Here is a 16,172-nt window from a genome sequence, read left to right on the forward strand (position 1 = left end):
TTTATACATTTGAAGGCTACACTATATACAGTATTTGATACACGAGGAAGGATTTTCTTCGTGCTTTCTGATTCAGGGTATTATTGTCCCGTTTCCCGTAAGGCAGATTTTCGGGCATCTTGCAGACTTGATAAAGGTCCTCATCCCGGTTTTTCATGCTTTCATTCCAACCCCTCTGTGTAAGATGGCTGCTGTACGTGCGGCGGGTATTCTCTCCAGATTCTCCAAGAGCAGATACAGTCTGTTTACAGGTAACTGCAGGGCCTATGTGATTGACGTGTGGGGAAACTGCAATATTATTTTTGCTTATTTCTCATGGCAAAAGTCTGTGCCATCTCTGGTGTTCCCTGAATGGTCATGACCTTTCACCTAGATAGCCAGCTACCTAGTTCATTAGCTTGGTACGTTTGGCATTGTGATTAGCTTGTGCTACCTCTGATTAGCTTATTCGCTCCTATTTGACTGTTACCGTATATGTGGCTGCAAAGTGTATATTTATAGTGACTTAGAAGTTTGTTTCGTGTGTTTAAATTAGTCTTATTCAGTTCGCTAAATCGAGCAAGCTAACCAGTTGGGCAATGAATCAGTGACAACTTGCTGAACTTGAGAAGATTTGTTTTATGCGTTCAAATATTTTTCATAACAAGCAACCGGCTGTATGGGTTGGCTCGCTGTAATATGATGTACTTCGCTAACAGGAGCATTATTTACCTGGCTGCCAAGCGAACTGTTCATAGCTAATACTGTAGTGTCATGGAAGCATCACGTACCTGACATTAATCAACTGTCGCCAACATTAATCGGCGTTTTCGTATAGCTACTGCCTAACATTTGATTGGACCGTCTGTTATTAATTCCTATTTGGGTGGCAATGGACCTGTCTTGTTAGACACTATTTTTAGGTAACGTTAACTCTATTTTTGTGCTCATATTCCACTACTTGGACTATATTTATGTTGACACAATTAAAGGTCGACAAAGGTCGTCTGAGGGTTCCCAGATAGTCTGTCCCTCAGAACGCTCAGTGGGTCCAAATGCTGATCGTTTCAGTTGTCTGCGCCACTATACCTGTATACGTGGTGTCTTTACCCGTTGCTATGACAAAATTTCACGGCTTTCTTTATAGAAAATGTTACTATGAATTTCCGTGGTTATACATTGATATAGTTAATATAATAGTTTTTGCTGCACGCAGTACTCCAGAATGTAGGTCAAACTCGTAAGATGGGAGAAGGTTGGATATTGATAATGTAGAAAAGCGTTTGATCATCACATTTCTTCAGGGATGTTGTAATGTTGGTGTGTTTATTGGTTTTTCTGAGTTCAGTGACGATGTTATGGATAACAGACCACCATTCTGTGGTTTGTGTTCCTGCCCAATGGGTAAAAAGGTCATTAGAGGTTGGAACTACAGCGCACATATTTTAATCTTTGTTCTTGAACCAAATCATGATATGACAATCCATGAGCGCATATTCACCTAGACTTCATTGTGCATATTATGATAGAAGTGCATCAATAGTCAATGCTTTCAGTGGGCTAAGTAGCCATACTTAGATCTTTACAAATGGCTTGTGCTGGTGATTTACATTTTCACATTTACATTTTAGTCATTTGGCATAGTGCATAGGTTCTACCATAAGTCAGAGCATCGCATCCAGAAGCTAGCAAAATACACAGGAAATGCTGTTCTAAACATAGTTGTCATCAGAAGTGCAATTTTTTTTTTTTTTTTTTTGGGGGGGGTTAGACAAGGATAGGGATATCAGAAAGGAGGGGCAGGGGAAATCAGGAGGGAGGACTAAGGTAGAGTTTGAAAATCCTGATTCTACTGTATATTAATGAAGCTCCCTTTAGCCATAGGTCTGATGCTTGCAGTACACCAGGGCCAAAGTCATGCAGTTTATCTGTAGTGAGTTTGAGAGCATGCGTAATCTCTCTTTGGACAGACGGCATCACCTGTCACACTGTCCCCATCATAGTTCAGGGGTGTGGTTTCTCCTTGGGCTCAGGGGGGAATGGTCACCTACTGGCCTAAAACTCCCCCACAGGGACCTGCGGCCATGTTCACGGCGCACGTGCTGGCCTGACTTGGTGTCCCAGGCCCCGTTACGAGCATAATGTTGGACATCCACCATGATGCTTAGCCTAAATATCTAGGAGGAGGGGCTATGTGTAATTCCAGTGTGTATTTCCCAGAGGGCCTGGGTCCCATGGGGAGAGTGACTCTGCAGCAGAACAGAGTGTTTTCAGTAGGCGAGAGGTTACGGACCTATCTTTGTCTAGAGAGGGAAGAATGCAGGTCAGAGTTCACTGGTGCTTATGTCAGGGAAACCACGTGTTCTGGGAAAGACTGCACCTGACCACACAATCAGTGCGTCTGGGTTTCCCCACAGATGCATATATACTACTACTCCTACCGATACTAAAGTAATGGGCTCACATGATTGCATGCGTTTTGACATTTATAGTAGAGGAGTCAGATACCCTTGTCCAGCTCTCTGCTTAATGACTTGTCTGATCCACTTGTAGAGGCGCTGACTCACTAGGTCATTCACCATAAGTACAGAGTTTCTCAGACCGCAGCCGCTGTGTCTCGTCTGGGTTTGAACCTGCAGCCTCTCTCTTAACTCTGCTGTGTCTCCACGGCCACAGTACCAGGCTGCTCTGTGGTCGTCCTCATCTGTGGCGATTAGTCATGCCTCGTGTGAGGCTGATTGGCTCGTAATTACGAGTCGGGAAGTCGGGAATCCTTTCGCAGTTCTGCCGAGTAGGAGGGAAAAACGATGTCATTCAAAATGGCGGAAATGCCTGAATACGCAATAACGGCGAACAACAGTGAACTCCTAAATAAGGTCTTGCATTCCAAAAACAGAGTAGCTGTGGAGCTAATGGTGCTAGCGACAGCTTCTCGCCCCCTGCTGCGTTACCGGCGCTTTCTATGAGGGGACACCTGGAATTTTCCCGTGTCGGAGCTACGAGTTTCACAGCATAATGTTCCCTGTGATTACGATGGGTGTGATTAGGCTCAGATTGAATCAGTTTTTCACCTTCAAACGTCCTCTTTCTCTCTCAGGTCACACATGCCGGAACCTCTCTGTGTCCTCAGCTGTGATGAGTATGTATTTCCACTCTTATTGTCCTCCATCTCTCTGTGTTCTTGTTCTTTATTTGTTTCTTGTTTAAAACTCGTTTCCCCCTTTTTCTCGATCCCTCTCTCCTGAAACAGCGAGGACCCACGTCAGCTACGAGGTCAAGGATGACGTGGCGGTCGTGCGGATCAATGATCCGACATCAAAGGTCTGTCCCGTTCTGTTCCACATGCAGACGGGGGAATAACCAACCTGTTTACGCTTCCTGTCGTCTAACTGAAGCAGAAACTGTGTACTGTGCATGAATATGTTTAATGTTAGTACTGCGTATGTGTGTGGAGGTATCCGTGTGACCGCACTCTGTAGAGGTGCAGGGTGAGGTGTCTCTGTCTCTGTCTCTGTCTCTGTCGCGTGTGCGTGACCTGTGTTCTCTGGTCTGCAGGTGAACACACTCTCAGTACAGATGCAGACGGAGATGACGGAGGTGATGAGTGAGATCTGGGCCAATGACGCGGTGCGGAGTGCTGTCCTCATCTCCTCAAAACCTGGCTGCTTTATCGCTGGAGCTGACATCAAGTGAGTCCCCCCTCCTGTGTGTCTGTGTGTGTGTCTCTGTGTCTCTGTCTCTGTCTCTCTGTGTAAAATGTTCCCCTCTCTCCTCAGTATGATCCAGGCGTGTAAGTCTGACGCAGAGGTGAGCGGTCTGTCTCAGGAAGGGCAGAAGATGTTTGAGAAGATCGAGAAGTCGCCCATCCCCATCGTGGCCGCCATTAACGGGTCCTGCCTGGGAGGGGGGCTGGAGGTGAGCGCTGTGACCTCGCTGTGACCTCGCTGTGACCTCGCTGTGACCTCGCTGTGACCTCGCTGTGACCTCGCTGTGACCTCGCTGTGGGGGTTAGGGTTACTGTGCTGTGAGGTTGTTTATGTGGGGGTTAGGGTTACTCTGCTGTGAGGTTGTTTATGTGTGTTTGTGTGTCCTGTTCTCCAGTTTGCAGTGGCCTGCCAGTACAGAGTGGCCACTAAGAGCAGGAAGACGGTGCTGGGCACGCCCGAGGTGCTGCTGGGGCTTCTGCCTGGAGCCGGGGGGACTCAGAGACTGCCCAAAATGGTGCGTATCGCCATGCCAACACCCAATCACATCAGTATCGCCATGCCAACGCCCAATCACATCAGTATCGCCATGCCAACATCCAGTCACATCAGTATCGCCATGCCAACACCTAAACATGGACTCTGGCCCAAATGCATTGGTATCACCCCTATCCTGCAGGCCCCGCCCCAAAAGTGCAGGCCTGCCCAACCATGTAGGCTCCTCCTCAAAAGCACAGATACAGTTCCCACCCCAACACCAGCTCTGCTGAATGCAGCTGTAGCCCACTGTAACTGATTAAAGGCCTTTCCCTGGTGTGTGTGTGCGCCACAGGTGGGTATCCCCAGTGCCTTTGACATGATGCTGACGGGCAGAAACATCCGTGCTGATAAAGCCAAGAAGATGGGTCTGGTGCACCAGCTAGTGGACCCTCTGGGTAAAGCTCCGCTCTGCTCTTACACACTCCTAACACGCACACACGCACTCACGCTCCTCTTACACATACTCCAAGGAGGGGGTGTGTTTGGGGTTCAGGAGGGGGTGTGTTTGGGGTTCAGGAGGGGATGTGTTTGGGGTTCAGGAGGGGGTATGTTTCGGGCTCTGGAGGGGTGTAACGTGTGCGTTTCCTGCCCTGTTCTCAGGCCCAGGCCTGAAAAGCCCGGAGGACAGAACCATCGAGTATCTGGAGGAGGTCGCCGTGGGTTACGCCAAAGACATCGCCAACAAGAAGATCAAACTCACCAAGAAGAAGGGCATGATGGAGAGTGAGTGCCTCGTGTTACCCACCGTTTACACGTCATAGTGCAGGCGGAGGAGAAGTGTGCTGACATCACAGATAATCTGGGGGGAGGGGGGCTCTGACTCTTTCATGATTCTGTTACTCTATGATGACTCTGACTCTTGAGAATGAAATGTAGTATGAGTAAACAGCCTGTGATTCTGTGACTCTGACTCTCTGGTGACTCTGACTCTCTGGTGACTCTGACTCTCTTGTAACTCCGACTCTCTTGTAACTCTGACTCTCTTGTAACTCTGACTCTCTGGCGACTCTGACTCTCTGGCGACTCTGACTCTCTGGCGACTCTGACTCTCTGGCGACTCTGACTCTCTGGCGACTCTGACTCTCTGGCGACTCTGACTCTCTGGCGACTCTGACTCTCTGGCGACTCTGACTCTCTGGTGACTCTGACTCTCTGGTGACTCTGACTCTCTGGCGACTCTGACTATCTGGTGCGACTCTTGTAACTCTGACTCTCTGGTGACTCTGACTCTCTGGCGACTCTGACTATCTGGTGCGACTCTTGTAACTCTGACTCTCTGGTGACTCTGACTCTCTGGTGACTCTGACTCTCTGGCGTGACTCTTGGCAGAGGTGCAGGACTACGTGATGGGGTTCCCGTTCGTCCGGCAGCAGGTCTATAAGACGGTGAAGGGTAAAGTGATGAAGCAGTCCAAGGGCCTGTACCCCGCCCCCCTCAAGATCATCGAGGTGAGTGACGCCGATTGGTCCGGAGCTCACAGCGTGGCTTGTGATTGGCTGTAGCGTTGCGTCCAGCGGCGTGTGTGATTGGCTAGTCACAGGTCACACGGTCTTGTCCCCACAGTGTGTGCAGGCGGGGCTAGAGCAGGGGGCGGAGTCCGGGTACCTGGCCGAATCGCAGAATTTTGGGAAGCTGGCGATGACCTCGGAATCCCAGGCCCTCATTGGTCTGTACCACGGTCAGGTGACCTGCAAGAAGAACCGCTTCGGGGTGCCAGAGCGGGCGGTCAAGTAAGTACTTGAGTATGCACTAACTAGTGTGCACTGCTTGCACTTACAGTAGGGTTGGGGACAGCTACTGGTCTCAGGATATATCTCGGTGAAATTCACTGAACATAATGACCCTGCTGCATGCATTAATCACCGCAAACACAGTGACAAAGTCAACATCTGATGAAAGTAGGCCTCATTCGCAGTTTTATATTGTATAACCAGAAGGGGGCGCACCTCTCACATCTCCTTTGTGTTTCTATACCTCACCCTCAGCAACGAGTCCGCTAACGTAGCGTAGCATGGTGAAGACCACCGTACGCTAGACAGGAGCGTGCATGTCCAACTGATGTTCATCCCTTTATTTCTGTTTTCAGGAACCTGGCCATCTTGGGGGCGGGGCTGATGGGGGCGGGCGTTGCCCAGGTGACGGTGGATAAGGGCATTCACACCATCCTGAAGGACACCACTGTGGAGGGGCTGAGCCGGGGCCAGCAGCAGGTCTACAAAGGGTCAGTCACGCGCAGTACTGCTGTCTACCACCAGAGGGTGTGGTTTCACAGTCAGTACTGCTCTCTACCACCAGATGGTGCTGTTTCAGTCGGTACTGCTCTCTGCCACCAGAGGGTGCTGTTTCACAGTCAGTACTGTGGTCTGGAATAGCTGGTTCATAGATTAATATGTTGTACATTTTAAAGACTCATAGCATTTGTTTTCCTTGGCTCTGGTGATTGTGGTGTCTGCAGTCTGAACGATAAGACGAAGAAGCGTGCGATCACGTCGTTCGAGCGGGACAGCGTTCTGTCCAACCTGACGGGGCAGCTGGACTACAGCGGGTTTGAGAAGGTGGACATGGTGATCGAGGCCGTGTTCGAGGACCTCGCCATCAAGCACCGCGTTCTGCAGGAGGTGGAGGCGGTGAGCGGGGCGTCATTACCCACAATCCACCCCGTTATTACCCACAATCCACCCCGTTATTACCCACAATCCACCCCGTTATTACCCACAATCCACCCCGTTATTACCCACAATCCACCCCGTTATTACCTACAATCCACCCTATTACCCACAATCCACCGTATTACCCACAATCCACCGTATTACCCACAATCCACCGTATTACCCACAATCCACCGTATTACCCACAATCAACCCCGTTATTACCCACAATCCACATTAGTACCCACAATCCACCCCGTCATTACCCACAATCCACCTCATTACCCACAATCCACCTCGTTATTACCCACACCTTGTACACAGCAAAGGCTTTTAGAGCGCTGAGCTTTGACAGCTTTTCACACTGAGTCTATTTCCATAAACACCCCCATCTCCGCTGCCCCCAGATTTCTGAGAGCAGTTTCTCCACACTAACTGTTAACTGGGACAAAACCCTTTCAAAGCTGAACGCTTGCAGACATCTTAGACTTAAGGCACACACACACACACACACACACACACACACTGTAATTACAGTAATAGACTGTGACGCTAATTTTTTAATGTATTTTTTCCCCCGAAGGTGACCTCCCCGCACTGCATATTTGCCACCAACACGTCCGCCCTGCCAATCAAAGACATCGCAGCCGTCAGCAAGAGACCCGACAAGGTGAGCCGCTCTGATTGGTCTGGGAATGCGGCCCCTCTGATTGGTCTGGGAATACGGCCGCTCTGATTGGTCTGGGAATGCGGAATGGGAATGCCAGGGGGCACCACGCCTCTACTCTGCTGTTGGTGCAAATAGTCCCAATTTCTGTCCTGCAATTTCTGTTCTTGTCTGGCAGTTAGAAGGTTGCTGGTTCGATTCCCTGGGGTGTCGGAGTGTCTCTGAGCGAGACCCCTAACCCCAAATTGCTCCATTAAAAGGCATTCCCTGTGAAGCACTGTGGATAAAAGCGCTGTATAAATGCTGTCCATTTACCATTCACCCCAGTCGACCTTAAGCCTTTTCAACCAATCAGAATGACTGCTATACTACTGTTTTGAGCCCTCATTAAAACCCTACTCAATTTTCTCAATCAAAGCCCAAAACCCCTTGGATTTCGGTGGAGCCACTTTACGTTGGGCTTGTAGTGTGGCGTTGTGCTTCCAGGTCTGCTGTAGGCCTGCAGTAGGGGGTGTGGGTGTGGGTGTGTCTGTGTGTGTGTGTGTGTGTGTGTGTGTGTGTGTGTATATAGTGTGTGAGTGCCTCACACAGTCTGTGGCGTTGTGCTTCCAGGTCTGCTGTAGGCCTGCAGTAGGGGGTGTGGGTGTGGGTGTGGGTGTGGGTGTGGGTGTGGGTGTGGGTGTGGGTGTCGGTGTCTCACACAGTCTGTGACGTTGTGCTTCCAGGTCGTGGGGATGCACTACTTCTCTCCTGTGGACAAGATGCAGCTGCTGGAGATCATCACCACGGAGACGACCTCTAAAGACACGACCGCCGCCGCGGTCGCCGTGGGGCTGAAGCAGGGCAAGATCATCATCGTGGTGGGGGTGAGTCTGTACCGCACGCTCTTCCTGTGTGTCTGTACCGCACACGCACTTCCTGTGCGCCTGTATTTCACACACGCACTTCCTGTGAGTCTGTACCTCACGCACTTCCTGTGAGTCTGTACCTCACACACAGGCACTTCCTGTGTGCCTGTACCTCACACACAGGCACTTCCTGTGTGCCCACAACCAAAACGCTTTTTAAAAACCCAGTGACCAGCCAGTTGTTCACAAACCCCCAAAAACATTTTGCTCTGTGAAAGTGCAGAGTGCCTATTGATCCAATGGAGCTTTAGCTATTAGAGTTCAGCTCTATCTGCAGGGCCAGGAGGTCATTGGAGGTCATTGGCTCAGTCCTAGCTGCACAGTCATTGGTGTTAAGCGAAGTGCTAAGCTCTCCTCCCTCTCTCTCTCTCAGGATGGTCCAGGGTTCTACACCACCAGGTGTCTGGCTCCGATGCTGGCTGAAGCAGTGCGAGTCCTGCAGGTGAGCTCACCTGTGTGTGTGTGTGTGTGTGTGTGTGTTAATATGTACGTGCATGTGTGTGTGTTAACATGTACGTGCGTGTGTGTGTGTCTGTGTCTGTGTGTTAACGTGTACGTGTGTGTCTCTCCCAGGAGGGCGTGGGGCCTAAGAAGCTGGACGCCCTCACCACCAGTTTCGGGTTCCCGGTTGGCGCGGCGACGCTGTCGGACGAGGTGGGCATCGACGTGGCGGCCCACGTGGCGGAGGACCTGGGCAGGGCCTTCGGCTCCCGCTTCGGGGGCGGAAACGTGGAGGTGCTGAAGACCATGGTGGAGCAGGGCTTCAAGGGTGAGGCCCCCGAAACCAGGGAAACCAGACCAACTACAGAACCCTCAGGGGGTTCAGACCATGCTGACCGCCCCGTGTGTGGTCTCTCCTGACCGTCCCGTGTGTGGTCTCTCCCGCAGGCCGCAAGTCTGGCAAGGGCTGCTACGTCTACGAGGCCGGAGTCAAGGAGAAGAACGTCAACCCGGGAGCCGAGGAGATCCTGGCGAAGTTTAAGATCGCAGCGCCCCCCACAGTGTAAGATGGGTGGGGGTGAATTTGGTCTTTAAGGTGGGGAGTGTGGTACGGACGGATCTACTGGGGCCCCCAGCCCTGATCCTGGAGAGCCGCAGGGTGTGCTGGGGACTCTAGCAGACCCTCCAGGATGTGGCTGATGAAGCTTAGTGTTGTCACAATGTGTCAGATGAGCCAGTAGGCACATGGAGAGAGGGCAGAACTTCACTGCTCTAAATGAGCGCGTCATGATCGACGTCTCTCGGTTCTGCTGCAGGTCGTCGGACTCGGATGTCCAGTACCGGCTGGTCTCCCGGTTCGTGAACGAGGCGGTGCTGTGTCTGCAGGAGGGCATTCTGGGTAACCCTGTGGAGGGGGACATCGGAGCGGTGTTTGGCCTGGGCTTCCCCCCCTGTCTCGGAGGTGAGATCCCCCAGCATGCACTGCGGTCCTCCAGCACTGTAGTTTCAGCTACATTCGTTAGTCATGTGAACAGAGCCTCGGTTTGTAGAAGGGCAGAATGTTCTGGGCTTCCATGGCTCGGTTTGTAGCAGGGCAGAATGTTCTGGACTTCCATGGCTGGGTTTGTAGCAGGGCAGAATGTTCTGGGCTTCCATGGCTCGGTTTGTAGCAGGGCAGAATGTTCTGGACTTCCATGGCTGGGTTTGTAGCAGGGCAGAATGTTCTGGACTTCCATGGCTGGGTTTGTAGCAGGGCTGAATGTTCTGGACTTCGATGGCGGGAGTTTGAGGCTGTCCCCGCCCCTCGCAGGTCCGTTCCGGTTCGTGGACAGCTTCGGCGCCGATAAGCTGGTGGCGCTGATGAGGAGGTTCGAGGACGTCTACGGGAACCACTTCACGCCCTGCCAGCTCCTCCTCGACCACGCCAAGGACCCGAGCAGGAGGTTCCACCAGTAGCTCCGCTCACCGCCGTTCCCATAGCAACGGTCTGCAGCCACCGCCGTTACCGCAGCAACGGTTTGCAGCCAACCCCGTTCCTGTAGGAGCAGTCTGCCCGTCGTCGTGGAAATGGATACACGAAAGCTCTGAGAATACGGTGTTTTGGGGGGAGGCGTGTACGTTTAATCGTTTGTACTAAAATGTCTTCCTAATGTTGAAGTACACGCAGTAAAGCTTCTCAGCTTGTTAAGTTGCCTTAGAATCTAATGATCATCATGTGGAATTCAGGTTTTTGCACTTATGTTTTTGTTTTAAGTTTGTTTCCTTCCCCTGTAAATGCCAGGAGGATGTGGAGATGTGTCTCAGGCTTTTCCATTTTGACTTTGTGTCAAAACTAGTGTACAAAAAGACCATGTCTGCTCTGCTTTTCTTTATTAATCCCATACCGGTGAAACTCATTTTGATATCTGAATAGAACACGGGAATTAGCTCAAAGTGTCAAAGGCAAAGTTTGACAATTTCCCAAATGCAAAGTGAAATAAACGAGAATCCTTTTTCGAAGTTATGTTTTCGCACTATTTATTTTTTTTCCTTTTTTTTTTTTTACTAATCCATAAGGATTAAAAATCATACAAGAAATAAAAATTTCAGTACAATTGAAATAACGCTACCATTGTTGTTAAATATTATTCAATAACAATAATGTTCTACAGAAGGGTCGGGTGGTGTGGGGGAGGCGGAGAGACCCATAAATATACATATAAACTTTCGGGCACACAGAGATGTTAAACCCCAGCGATACACTGTAATTTACCCTGTCTGACAGACGCATTCTCTGCGTCCGCCGACAGCAGCCATTAGTAAACTCAAATTACAGTCTTTTAATACAATGTACTTAATTACAGGCTTGGTCTGAACCATGTAGAAAAAGACAGCTTGGTTTCCCTTTAAAAGTTCTACACTAACTAGTTTACAATTTATTTTCTTTTTCGATTTATAAACAAAATTGGGTATGCACACAATTATTTTTTTTAATCTTTTTTGAAAACCCCCATATTCTGCAAAAACAGTGATTCTGGGACTCGTACCCCTGTAGTCTGTCAGAGAGCCTGGTCTTCAGACGCGGTGGTTTGTGAGGGATCCTCTGATGTCCACACACTGTGATGCGTGTACGTCTGGGGGAGGGGGGGGCTCAAGGCACAACACAAAGCATGTCCGCCCACACCGGGCAGGTTTAAGAGCTCAGAACGTCTCGTGATTCTGGCCCAGAAGAGCGCAGAACGCCTCGTGATACTGGCCCAGAAGGGCTCAGAACGCCTCGTGATTCTGGCCCAGAAGAGCTCCGAGCATTCCTTCCAGCTGGTACCGGGAGTGAGGATCTGAGGAGAGGAAGCCGCTTCCAAAAAAACCCCCCAAAAACAGAACGTACCCTTTCTGTACCGTGATGCCTGTACCGCCAGAGCCCACACACATGAAGAGGCCCCCGGCCCGGTTCTGGGCCCGTGTACCGTGAGAATCTTTGGGCAGAACAAGACCATCCCACGCTGGTCTGGATGGACACGGCGCAGGTATGGACCTGGCCACAGATGTTCAGGGGTTTACAGACGCTTAACTCCAGTACTGGAGGGGGTGCTGTGTCCGCAGGTTTAACTCCAGTACTGGAGGGGGCGCTGTGTCCGCAGGTTTAAAGGTCCCATATTGTGTAAAACATTTCCCTTGCTCTGTGGATTGTAAAGTTGTAGGCGTTTTAAAAACACAAAGTATCAATACACAGTCACCAAAGAAATCCACACAATCGGTCTTGGCTTCATTTAAACACAGCGCTCCCTCCAGGACTGGAGTTAAACCTGCAGACACTGCGGCCCTCCAGGACTGGAGTTAAACCTGCAGACACTGCGGCCCTCCAGGACTGGAGTTAAACCTGCAGACACTGCGGCCCTCCAGGACTGGAGTTAAACCTGCAGACACAGTGCCCCCTCCAGGACTGGAGTTAAATTTGTGCTTTTTCCAACTCTTTTAATGCTAATCTGTTCGGGCGGGTGAGAGTTACTGAATCTTCCACAAGGCACATTTAAAATGATCCACAGAGTTCAGGCGCATAGTTATGACATCACAAGCCTGGTTTTAAACATACAGTACCATATTCTTCAACATATCACTTTTTTATTTGTCTTTATGCTTTTGTGTGTGCATCTGCGATGCGTGTTATGGTCCCAATCAGAGATGAGGCGGCCCAAACTGGACTGGCAATTAGTAGATTCACTCGTTTTTGTTCGTCTGCCATACGGTACCAAACCCTTCATGATGCACATAGGTGTAACATACAGATGGCTCTGCACATACGTGTAACATACAGATGGCTCTAGATGGGTGATGACCCACACAGGGGGTGTTTCTAACGCCAACGACAGTACAATGACATTTCCGTGACCGATCTCTGTGTTTGTGTCTGTGGTGCGCATGTGTATGTGTGTGTACGTATGTTTGTTTGTGTATAGTGTGTGTGTGTGTGTATGTATGTGTTTGTTTGTGTATAGTGTGTGTATGTATGTTTGTGTATAGTGTGTGTGTGTGTGTAGTGTATGTAAGTGTTTGTGTATAGTGTATGTGTGTGTGTATAGTGTGTGTATGTGTGCCTGTGTGTGTTGCGTGTATGTGTGTTTGTGTATAGTGTGTGTCTGTCTGTGTGTGTGTGTCTGTGTGTATGTATGTGTTTGTTTGTGTATAGTGTGTGTCTGTCTGTCTGTGTGTGTCTGTGTGTGTGTGTGTGTGTGTCTGTGTGTATACTTCAGAAGACTCGGCCATTCACAGGGTGGGGAGTCCCCTCTCCCCCCAGTAAGAACTCCATGGGACTCTCCTCTGTTACCACGGTTCTGCATCTGTTGCCATGGTTCCGTCCCCCCATCCTCCAGCGCCTGGGGAAACCCCAGAGCCGTGTGGCGGTACGGGGCGGTACGGGGGGGTACAGGGGGGCACAGGGGGGTACAGGGGGGTACAGGGGGGGTACAGGGGGGCACAGGGGGGCACAGGGGGGTACAGGGGGGTACAGGGGGGGTACAGGGGGGTACAGGGGGGCACAGGGGCGTGCGCGGGGTCAGATCTTAGGCCGCCAGCCCTTGATGAACTGCATGATCTTCTTCACCTGCAGCTTGGTGAGGTGGAAGTCGTCGGACAGGATCTCCTCGGTCAGCTGCACGAAGATGCTGCCGTCGATGCGCTCGCGGGCGAAGAAGGCCAGCACGCCGTCGGCTAGGCCGATGAAGCGCAGGCAGCGCGACACCTCCTCCACCGACAGCGTGGAGAGGTCTGAGGGCGGATGCCACGCCGGCCGGTCCCCATTGGCTGGCTGCTGCGAGGGGGGCGGGGCCTCGGGCGAGCTCTCCGCGCTGGGCGTGGCCGGGGGCGGGGCTTCAACCACCGCCCCCTGCGTGAGGTAAGCGCAGGCCACGCCCCCCTCCGCGCCCCGGACGACGGCGGGCGAGAGGGGCGGAGCCTCGAACCCCGACGGCACCTTGACCGGGCGCGGGGGGGCCGGCGGGGGGGGCGGGGACAGGGGGGACAGGGGGGACAGGGGGGGCAGGCCAGGCACCGCCCCCGCCTCCTCGCTCGGCTTGGCCGGCGGCTGTTCGTGCGCGCAGTCCTGCCCGAACCGCCCGTCCCCCAGGGCCAGGGCCAGCTCCGGCGACAGGCTCCGCCCACAGCCGGGGTCGAAGGGCGAGGGCGACCTCCGGCACTCCTCCTGCCACTCGGCGGGGGAGGAGGTGGGGCTCCGCGAGAACCCCGGGTTGGAGAAGGGGTTCAGCGCCCCGAACGGGGCGAAGCGCTTCTGGGCGGGCGGGGGCTTCAGTCTGGGGCAGCTGTAGTAGCTCTTGTGCCCCGAGTCCGACCCCAGGAGGGGCGTGGAGCGCCCGCTGGCCACGCTGGGCCCCCCGTCCGCGTACGACCAGGGGTCGGACCAGGAGGCCTGCGCGGGCTGCCCCCCCCCGGGGGTCCCGTTGGGGCCCGTCAGCGGCCGGGCCGATTCGGAGGCCTTGCAGTCCCCCCAGGTGCAGGGGTAGCAGTACAGGGAGTACGAGTCCGGAGACGGGGAACAGCTTCCACTGCGTGGGCCCGACCTGCAACACAACACACAACCCCCGTTTAGGAGGAGCTTCTGCAGCAGGAGAACACACAACCCCCCGTTTAGGAGGAGCTTCTGCAGCAGGAGAACACACAACCCCCCGTTTAGGAGGAGCTTCTGCAGCAGGAGAACACACAACCCCCCGTTTAGGAGGAGCTTCTGCAGCAAGACAATACAAAACCCCCTGTTTAGGGTGCATCAGTGTGGACGCTCACATCGTTATAGTTATGGTTCATAGTTATGGCTCTTGGCGTGGACGGGCGAGATTATTTGTGAGTTCAGTGCGAAATGGGAGATTATTTCCTTTTAGAAGATCCATCCTGAGGTCTGACTCACAGTTAAGTACAGTGTTCAGCGTTCAGTGTTCAGCGTTTTTCTTGGCACAGATACATTTGGCAGGATAATTTCGGTGATCGCTGAACTCAAACTGCGTTTGTGCGGGAAGACAAACACAGACGTTTAATCACGAGTCAAATCTGAGGACAGACGTTGAGTGAGTCTGTCCGGATGGCACTCATCCACCGACAGCTGCTCCTTCACTGGAATAAACAACCCCTATCCCACCCAAATAAATAACGCCGTGTGAAAAAGCCAGCCTGTTGTTTACGAAAGATGTGCACTCGGTTGTGTTTGTTTTGTTTTTGTTCTAAGAGTTCACGGCCCTGCAGTTTACCAAACATGTGCAGGTTGGACCAGGTCACTTAAAGCTCAGTGGTTTTCATTTTAGGGACAGAACATTGACTGTATGCATTTAAGACCTCTTCCTCAATCACACTCTGCTCATTAACTGTGCTGAATAACTCGGGAGGCTCTGTGCGTTCCTTTGGGTTAAGGGTTTGTTTTCGTGTACGATTTTCTGCTCCAAACACTGTGAGCAGGACAGACACACACACGTCAGACAGACACACACATAGACAGACACAGACAGACAGACACACACACAGACAGACAGACAGACGCACAGACAGACAGACAGACAGACGCAGAGACACACACACAGACAGACGCAGAGACACACACACAGACAGACAGACGCACAGACACACACACAGACAGACAGACAGACAGACGCACAGACAGACAGACAGACAGACGCAGAGACACACACACACACAGACGCAGAGACACACACACAGACAGACAGACGCGTCAGTAATAGACGTGGTCGCGGTCATTCGGGTCACGTGATCAGGATGTCAGGGTGACCCGACGGTGCCGCAGCGCTTCCTGTGAGCAACAGAACAGGGGAAATAACTCATTTACTGCACTAATGCCGGTTAAAAGTGTTCAGTGTGTGAGCGGGAGGGGTTGTGCGCGGGACAGGGCCGCTGAAAGGGCCCTTTATGCCGGTCCCCGGGATGACAGGAGTTCACCGGTGCTTCGGTCTCTCGGCCAGGTCCCGTCACGAGACGTCCTGTTTGCAACCTGACATCATCATCATCGTCATCATCGCAACCCAGAGATCTCATTCACTCATAACATCTGAGGGGAAGAAAGATGCTTTCTGTAATGGCTACCGCTGGCCTATCCAGCAAAAAAAAAAAAGAAAAGAAGAACTTGGAAGAGAGAGCAAATACTTGGAGGTAATTACAGAGCGCTGGATGCCTGGCATTCAGCAGCTGCTGCCGTCGGCTTTTTGTTACGATTTCGGTTGTTTCGGTTTTTTGATTTGGGTTGTTATTTTGGGAATTGTGTCTTAAATATACCCCCGCTGTCACATTATTTCTG

At 51.8% G+C, this 16,172-nt stretch overlaps 2 protein-coding genes across 3 annotated transcripts in view; one reads left to right on the forward strand and one right to left on the reverse strand.

The window, feature by feature from the left end:
* The first annotated feature begins 160 nt into the window (after window positions 1–160).
* Window positions 161–10,885, forward strand: hadhaa (hydroxyacyl-CoA dehydrogenase trifunctional multienzyme complex subunit alpha a). Of its 2 annotated transcripts, XM_061243477.1 has the most exons (19): window positions 161–251; window positions 3,077–3,118; window positions 3,230–3,300; window positions 3,535–3,668; window positions 3,756–3,894; window positions 4,081–4,200; window positions 4,516–4,618; window positions 4,824–4,946; window positions 5,553–5,671; window positions 5,787–5,953; window positions 6,310–6,444; window positions 6,679–6,850; window positions 7,455–7,541; window positions 8,264–8,404; window positions 8,820–8,888; window positions 9,020–9,215; window positions 9,335–9,449; window positions 9,703–9,848; window positions 10,197–10,885. In XM_061243477.1, exons 1-19 carry the CDS (start codon window positions 185–187, stop codon window positions 10,340–10,342), a joined length of 2,292 nt encoding a protein of 763 aa, XP_061099461.1. In that variant the 5' UTR covers window positions 161–184; the 3' UTR covers window positions 10,343–10,885. The 2 variants fall into 2 exon arrangements, with proteins under 2 accessions (XP_061099461.1, XP_061099462.1); XM_061243478.1 differs by lacking the exon at window positions 8,820–8,888 and having other exon boundaries at window positions 168–251; window positions 8,264–8,387; window positions 9,051–9,215.
* A 2,515-nt stretch (window positions 10,886–13,400) lies between these two features.
* The window catches only part of gareml (GRB2 associated, regulator of MAPK1-like), a 39,786-nt gene continuing 37,014 nt past the window's right edge, over window positions 13,401–16,172 (reverse strand). Inside the window, exon 8 of the mRNA XM_061241514.1 lies at window positions 13,401–14,439. Within this exon, the coding sequence (XP_061097498.1) occupies window positions 13,419–14,439 (1,021 nt within the window). The 3' untranslated portion in view covers window positions 13,401–13,418. The remainder of the gene's footprint in view (window positions 14,440–16,172) is intronic.

The sequence above is a fragment of the Conger conger genome, chromosome 5 (genome assembly GCF_963514075.1).
Source record: "Conger conger chromosome 5, fConCon1.1, whole genome shotgun sequence".
NCBI classification, from domain to species: domain Eukaryota; kingdom Metazoa; phylum Chordata; class Actinopteri; order Anguilliformes; family Congridae; genus Conger; species Conger conger.